The following is an 8,468-nucleotide window of genomic DNA, read 5'->3' as shown; positions in this document are numbered from 1 at the left end:
TGAAATTAATCCCAAAAATCAGTGTAATGCGATCCATCTTCGAAGCGGGACTGAGTACCAGAATTTTCCAAAGCTGCAGAATGACAAGGGAAAAGGCAAAGTAGTGGAGGACGACGATGATGACTTGGAGGAGCTTGCAGCGAAACAGCCGCCTCCCCCTAAGAAGGATTCGAGCTCTTCTGCTGTTAAGGAGCCTGTTCCTACCCCTTCGTTCCCTAGACCGGAGTACAAGCCTGTAGCTCCGTTTCCAGGGCGTTCGCTAAAGCCGAAGTTGGATGAGAAGATGGGCAAGTTTATGGAGATATTTTCAAAGTTACAAATCAATATTCCATTACTTGATGCGCTGAGAGATATGCCGGGGTATGCTAAGTTCCTCAAGGATGCAGTTTCCAACAAGAGAAAGTTGGGGAAATATGAGACGATCAATTTATCAGAGGAGTGCAGTGCGGTACTACAGAAAAAGCTGTCGTTGAAGCAGAAAGATCCCGGTAGCTTTACCATCGCTTGTGTGATTGGAGGACAGAATTTCTCCCGTGCTCTTTGTGATTTAGGGGCTAGCATCAATTTGATGCCCCTATCTATTTTCAAACGATTGGAGATTCGAGAGATCAGGCCTACATCGATTGCTCTGCAGATGGTAGATCGTTCCCTTACTTATCCAAAGGGAATTGTGTAGGATGTTCTTGTGCAGGTGGAGCAGTTTATTTTTCCTGCGGACTTTGTGGTCTTGGACATGCCGGAGGACACGAATACTCCATTGATTTTGGGGCATCCATTCCTAGCTACCGGCCGTGCTCTCATTGATGTACAGGATGGAGATCTCACATTTAGAGTCAATGATAAAAAATTGACTCTATCTATCTATGACGCTATGAGAAAACCAGCCGAGCCGCAGCTGCATGAGTGCAACATGATTGAATCTGTGATAGATTTTCCTGCAGCTGTAGACGATCCCTTGGAGGAGTGCATCACACGGTCCTTATATCTATACTCTGAGCTTGATGAGGCATGTGATCAGATTTTGGAGTACATTGCTGAGCTGGAGGCTGTAGAGAGTCATCCCATTGAGCCTATTCTGTTCCTGGATATTAACAAACCTGTTGATGGAGGAAGCAAGTCGGTGGAAAAAGAAAAAGAATTTCCTGCGCCAGCTGCAGCTGCAGCTGCACCCAAACTTGAGCTGAAACCGCTTCCTGAGCACTTGAAGTACCAATTTTTGGGTGAGAATGAAACTTTTCCTGTTATTGTATCTGCCTATTTATCTCCGTTGGAGTTGGAGAAGTTGATGCGAGTTTTGAGGAAATACAAGTCTGCTATAGGATGGTCTATTTCTGACATCAAAGAAATTAGTCCTTCTATTTGCATGCATCGTATTTTATTGGAGCAGGAATACAAGCCTAAGGTGCAGCCGCAGCGACGTTGGAATCTGGCTATGCAAGAAGTTGTGAGAAAGGAGGTGCTTAAGTGGTTGGATGCCGGCATTATTTATGCCATCTCTGATAGTGAGTGGGTGAGCCCAACTCAAGTTGTCTCTAAGAAGGGAGGCATGACTGTGGTAAAGGATGAAAGATATGAGCTCATAGCTACAAGGCTAGTCACAGGATGGCGCGTGTGCATTGATTATCGAGCTTTGAATGCAGCCACACGTAAGGATCACTTTCCTTTGCCTTTTATTGATCAGATGCTTGACCGATTGGCAGGATATGAGTACTACTGCTTTTTGGATGGGTACTCGGGCTACAATCAAATCATGATAGCCCCGGAGAATCAGCATAAGACCGCGTTTACTTGTCCCTATGGCATCTTTGCTTTTAGGAGGATTTCTTTTGGTCTTTGCAATGCTCCTGCCACTTTCCAGTGCTACATGATGGCGATTTTCCATGGGTTGATTGAAAATATCATGGAGGTATTTATGGACGATTTCTCTGTCTTTGGATCTTCTTTTGATAATTGCTTGGAAAATTTGTCTCAAGTATTGCAGCGTTGTGAGGAGACGTCTCTAGTGCTTAATTAGGAGAAGTGCCACTTTATGGTTCGTGAGGGCATAGTGTTGGGGCATAAAGTTTCTACCCAAGGTTTGGAAGTAGATCGAGCCAAGATCGTAGCCATTGAGAAGCTGCCTCCTCCTACATCTGTGAAGTCTGTGCGGAGTTTTCTTGGGCATGCAGGATTTTATAGGCGCTTTATCAAGGATTTCTCCAAGCTATCCGAACCACTCTGTGCTTTATTTGAGAATGATGTGAAGTTTATCTTCACCGATAAGTGCCTCGTCTCCTTTGAGAAATTGAAAGCAGCACTGATTTCTACACCAGTGTTGATCACGCCGGATTGGAGTGCCCCGTTTGAGTTGATGTGCGATGCTAGTGATTGGGCCGTGGGAGCTGTGTTGGGGCAAAAGAGAGATAAGATATTCAAGGTAATTTACTACGCTAGTAAAACTTTGGATTCTGCTAAGATGAACTACACTACTACGGAGAAGGAGCTGCTAGCTGTGGTGTACGCTTTTGATAAGTTCCAGCCTTCTTTGATTGGAACTCATTCAATTGTCTACACTGATCATGCCGCCATTCGCTACTTGTTCACAAAGAAGGACTCCAAGCCTCGATTGATTCGTTGCATTTTGTTGCTCCAAGAATTTGATATGGAGATTCGTGATCGAAAGGGATGTGAGAATGTGGTAGCTGATCACTTGTCTCGTTTGGAGAAGCCGGTTGAGGGAGATGATCCAAAGATAGCCATAAATGAGTTGTTTCCTGACTTAACCTAGAACACCTCTAAGTTGACTTGCAATAGAACAAGGACATCCTAGTGATGGTAAGTTGACCCAATGTCATCTCTCAAGGAAAGTCTTTAAGGGCTTTTAGTAGTATCGTAGGAAAAAAGAATAAAAGAAAGCAGTAAAGAGTTTGATTTTAAAAACTGAAACTTAAACTTAAACTTAAACTTAAATTTAAACTTGACTTGAATTTAAACTTAACCTAGGCAAGAATTTAAACAACTCAAATTAAACCTAACTTAAGAAATTAAATACTTGTAAATTAAAAACCAACTAATCTAGGCGTGAAACTAAAGTGCATAATTTAAATTGCATAATTAAAAAGAAAGCATAAACATGAACGAAAAATATAAACATGATTAAACATAAATAAATTGAATTAAATTACGAAATACCGTAAATGTCTTGAACGTGTAATTGTGTCACTCAATCACAATCCAAGAATAAAAACTAAATAAAACTAAATTGAAACCTAACTAGAACAATGAAAACTCGAAACTATGAAAGCACTAAGAAAGAAATTAAATCCTAAGCTTCGGATGCCAACAGATCGCAAAGATGGCGTCTAAAACTAGGGCAAGGGATTATATTTTACAATGAAAAGTATGGCCCTATTTATAGACTTCAAATCCCTCTAGATCACCATGGAAGTTGTCATGCAAAGTAGAATTCTAAAGGCAATAGAATCGTGCAAGATAAGGCAACTTCTAGCTATGACGCGCGTCGCAAGTCATCTCCATTCTGGCAGAAATCGCGGCTCTCGCCAGAGAAACGGCTTCCACCCTGGCGCACTTGATTTCTCTGCTCTGACTTCGCTACGATGACTTTTCTCCCCTTTGACTTTTGATTTCGCTGCTCTGGCGAATGACTTCTCTGGCTCTGGAGCGCGGGGCTTCGCTTCTCTAACGCGCCAGAGTATGCACAAAAAATGTAATTCTTAGCCCAAACTTCTCCAACATTTGCACTCTTCATCTCGAAATCCTAAATCTCCTGCAAAGCATAAAATACACCATAAAACGCACCAAATTCCAGAAGATTTAACTTAAAATATGCACATGCAAACCCCAAAATTTAGAACAATTAAGCATAAATAAACCCCCCTCCCCCACACTTAACCTTTTGCTTGTCCTCAAGCAAAATCCATATGAATCCTAGGAAGAGATTGATTTCAACAATGCTAATTTCCATCCAAACATTCACAAAGTCAATTCAAAATTTTACAATCAACACACATCTCTCGATCATGCAAGTAACTCAAAGTTTAAGAAGCAACAAAAGAGTAATGTAAGCAATTCGATCAGACCCAATTCTCCGCTAGAAGTGAATTCCCTAATGTGATCGCCTTTATAATCAGTATCACCATTTTTCACACTTTGTGTGCTTGAGATTTCGACAGTTGAGCCATAATTCGTGAAATAAAAATCATTTGGATGTACTCCAAAGTCTTTTCACGTGGTTTCCCATGCTCATAGTTAGACTAGAGGAGCAGAGACTCAGAGCTATCACATTTCAGAACAGGCCAGATGTTTCAGAGCTGGCAATTTTGAAGTTGGCAATTTGTCCAACATTTTTTACATTTCATAGATAAGATACGATCGTAGGCAATCACAATGACAACACTCCTTCTAGCATCTACCGGAAAAATCACGTTTTACTTTCTTACAATCGTGTTGCAACAAAACTCAAATTCTTTGCATAAACAAGAAACACATATTAACAGTAAAACAAGAATAACCACCAAACAAACACAAACCCGAAATTCTCATCGAAAACCTTATTCTCTTCCACAAATTCATACAAATTAGCAAGATTCGAGACCAAAAACTAAGCATAGAATGACTAATCTCGCCCAATTGAAAGCATAAGCACAATAAAACACCCCCCCCACACACTTAAAGCATGCCATGTCCTCAGGGCACAAAAGAAATAAGAATAGAGGAGAAAACGTCCCTGATTATTGGCATGGAAAAACTGAAGCATCGTGAGAAGCGGTGAAGAGTGGAGTTTGTGGTCGATGCAGAGTAGAAAGTGGCCACACTGACTCAGGTCAGCGCTGGCAGAGCAGCGCGGAGAAGATTCAAACCACTTTAACTAAGTGTTCTGGTGTGAAATAAATCGCAGATGCTTTATATATTATGTATTTTTATTCGGGTTAGATCTGACCCGGTTGCACGGGACACCTGGATGTACACAAGATTTGCTCAAAAAGTATTTATAAAGATAATTAATTGTATTGTTAGTGGAAAATAAGCCCCACCATTTGATAAATAGTTTTCAAAAATGAAAATGAACTAATTTTTGTGGACATCCTAAAATGACAAAAAAATGACTATTTTTTGTGGACTGAGGAGGTATATAATATATCAAAACACAATTCTAATTACTATTTTGTCCCATCAATTTTTAAAACCAATGTCTTTCTTCTTTTACCTTCTAGTACAACCTATTTTTTTTTTTGCAGGGAATCGTTCATTTCCACTATGTTTCCACTCTACTTTTTTATTATCTTTTAATTTTTTGTTATTTCTTTTATTATTATCTTTATCTTTTTTCTTATCTTTGGATTGCCCATCAAAATTCAGAAAATCAAATTATTGACCAACGTACTTGTGGAGCTAGGTCAAATTTTAAAACATAAAAAAAATTTGTACTCCTTCTGTCCTGACTATCTTGAGACCTTTTTGCGGCACAAGAATTAAGAAAGTAGTGTTTTGTGTGTAGGTGAAAAAAATGAAAAGGTGAATAAATGATATTTTTTTTTGCCAGATAAGGAAATGTCACAAAATAAGTGGGACGCTCGAAAAAGAAAGTGTCTCAAGATAAGTGCGACAAATGGAGTATTTTTTTTTATTAAAAAAATAGATCTGGTTAAAAATTAAAATTTGGATATAATTTGTGTATTTATACACAATTAACGCAATATTCAAAATGCATATCAAATTAAAATTTATAGTAAGAATTTTAATTCGATATATATTACTCCATCTGTCCCTCAAATATTGTTGCAGCCCGCTTTAACAAAGGACAGTTAAGCCGAGTGATCTACAACTAGGGATGGGGTTATTTTTTTTTTTGAAATGGAAATTTTATTGAAAAAAAAGAGAGAAAAGTCCTTGATAGCACATGCGCAAATAAGGAGAAGAGCCTAAAAAAAGGCCCTAAAAATGGAAAAAACAACAAAAAACCCTTGTGAAAAGGGAGCAAACAACGAAAAGTCAAACAAGGAAGGGAAAGGTAGCCACTCCTCCCGGCAGAACAGAGCAGAGCAGAGCAGTGGAGCAAAGTAGGAGAGCCAGGGCAAACTTCATAAACGCCAAAAGCCAGACCAGAAAAATCCTGAGCAGCCGAGAGCAGCAGAGCAAGAGCATACTGTTCCAGGCAGAAAACTCCAGAGCTGCAGAGAGCAGCAGAGCAGAGCAGACTGGTCCAGAGTAGAAAACTCCAGAGCTGCAGAGAACAGCAGAGCCAGAGCAGACTTTCAGAAAAGCCAAAGACAGAGTAGAGACTAAGAGAACAAAGGATTGTCCTCCTCAAAAAATTCTTCGTCGTCCAGCATATCTCCCCATTTTTTAGAAGCTACAGCCGACATAGCTCTAGCTGCGTCTGAAGAAGAAAAGTGAACCACAAAATCTTGCATAATCGCTCCGCCAGCCTGAGCCTTGTTCACTTTATTCAGGAATTCCACCGGCGACGGCGTGTCAAGAACGGCGCCTTTATTCATAAACTGCATGCTTGGACCCTCTGCATTCCAGAGCCGACTTTTTATACTGTCATTCGGTGGAGCATGCGGATATTCCATACCCTTTTTAGGTCGACCCGGTCGACGCTTAGGATTGTCAACGAGCATTTGCATCCCCTAACTAACCTGCTCCTCTAACCTACTAATACGACTAGCCAACTCCTCCTGAGCAGGTTGTATGGGCTCAAAGACTAACCGAGAAGCCGAATCATCTACCATGTCCGTGGACGGAACCACGGCGGACTGAATTATGACCTCCCTATGCTGTTCGGACTCCGCAGCGGTCTGCAGCGGAGAACCCTTAGACCCGGTCATGTCATCCCTACGCGCTGCCGGCTTTGCAGCTTCGCCATCGTCTGCAGTAATCTCCTCATCCATGGAGCTGTCAGAATACTCCATAACAGCCGTGTCCGTGCTATCTTGAGTAATCGTGTCAGTTTCAACGGGTTGATCAAGTACAGAATTCTGAATCGGTCTCATTAAGGACAAATCAGGTCCCAAAAGCAAGTCATCTCTACGTGCTGTCGTATTGTCTCCATTCTCCTCCATAGCCTCCAGCACCTCAAACCGATAGCTTTTTACCACAGAATTCTTTCCAACAGTAACAGCTTCACGTCTGGGCGAAGACTCCGCATCATTAACTAGCCCAGCTGAACCAGGCTCCTCCTTCGCGTGCTGTCGATTCTCAACAGAGCGGCTCTTAGTCTTTTTCCATTGTCGAGATCTGTTACTTTGCTTCCGGCCCCACAAACTAATATCCTGTTCAGTCTGCTTAGTCGGAGAAGCAGGCTCTTTACCTATCCTGCAGTCATCAGTGGCATGGCTAATCGCAGAACAAAGACAACAGAAGTATGGCAAATTCTCATATCCAAACTCAATTTCATAAATATCATTATCACATTTAACATCAAGAAACTCAGGGATATCCAATGCCACATTCATCTCAACTAACACCCTAGCGAAGTAACCCACTGAAGCCCTCGTAGACATGCCATCAACGAGAATAAGAGTGCCAACATGTCTAGCTATACCAGAGAGAACTTCAGGATGCCAAAACTCATGTGGGAGATTAAATATACAGACCCAAACCTGAGCAGAAGAAGAAACAATCTTGTTCGGGTTGAAGTTGGGAGTCCATGCCTGAAGGAAAAGAATCCCCACACGAAGACGCCAAGCAGATTTCACGAAAGCCAAAGCATACTCCTCAGGTGATGAGAACTTCAAAGTGAAATATCCCTTGCCCAGAGGGATAACCTGCCATGGAGACGACGTTTTCCAAAGGATAGAGAGCTCAGTAAAGAGATCCGCCGCAAATCTCGGCGAATCGCCTTTGCGAAGAAAAACCCTCCCATGAATGGCATGTTGAAAGGATTTGATTTGCCGCTGTTGGAAAGCCGATGAGATAGAAAGACACGGCCTGTCGTCCACTATAGCAGGTTTTAGCACCGCAAAATCATGAGCCGGGACGTCTGCGGGACGTCCCGAAGATTGCCTAAGAGACTCGGCAAACGACTTCATGGGAGGAAAACCGGACGGACGTCGGACTTCCAAAGGATCCTGCGACGGAGGAATATCGTAAATAGCAACAGCGGCCGCACCAGAGCTAGCCTCACCAGTAGGATTAGGGTTTGACACGAGTGTCAAAGACTCATCATTTTTACGTAGAAGAACCATGGGCGCCGCCTGATGAAAAGAAAAAACCTGGACTTCCGAGAATAAAGAGTCGTCCCGAATAGCAGCACCATCGTGAGAAGAAGACCAGACACCAGTTGAGACAGGCAGCAAAGGTGGAACCGTAGCAGCCACGTTACTGCCCAACAGTGGAAAATCAGAGAACGAGAGAGAGGCCATCATGTCGGCCGGAGAAAACCAAAGTCGGCCGGCAAAAAAGGGAACGAACAGGCCGCCTAGGAGGCGGCGGCAGGAAACCCTACCGTGAGAACCATCCCCAGA

The 8,468-nt window shown here is 42.2% G+C and overlaps 1 protein-coding gene across 1 annotated transcript; it reads left to right on the top strand.

The window, feature by feature from the left end:
• Positions 1-283: 283 nt before the first annotated feature.
• Positions 284-2,767, top strand: LOC131023092 (uncharacterized). Its single transcript, XM_057952634.1, has 3 exons — positions 284-637; positions 692-1,120; positions 2,663-2,767. Exons 1-3 carry the CDS (start codon positions 284-286, stop codon positions 2,765-2,767), a joined length of 888 nt encoding a protein of 295 aa, XP_057808617.1.
• Positions 2,768-8,468: the final 5,701 nt, after the last annotated feature.

Source organism: Salvia miltiorrhiza, chromosome 4 (genome assembly GCF_028751815.1).
Source record: "Salvia miltiorrhiza cultivar Shanhuang (shh) chromosome 4, IMPLAD_Smil_shh, whole genome shotgun sequence".
In the NCBI taxonomy this organism is placed as follows: Eukaryota; Viridiplantae; Streptophyta; class Magnoliopsida; order Lamiales; family Lamiaceae; genus Salvia; species Salvia miltiorrhiza.
This window is presented reverse-complemented; position numbering and strand designations above follow the sequence as displayed.

Coding starts and splice junctions, on each gene's coding strand:
- LOC131023092 (XM_057952634.1), top strand. CDS start 284: ATGGGCAAGTTTATGGAGATATTTTCAAAGTTACAAATCAATATTCCA. Junction 638..691: donor CATCGATTGCTCTGCAGATG/GTAGATCGTTCC, acceptor GTTCTTGTGCAG/GTGGAGCAGTTTATTTTTCC. Junction 1,121..2,662: donor TTGATGGAGGAAGCAAGTCG/GTGGAAAAAGAA, acceptor CGTGATCGAAAG/GGATGTGAGAATGTGGTAGC.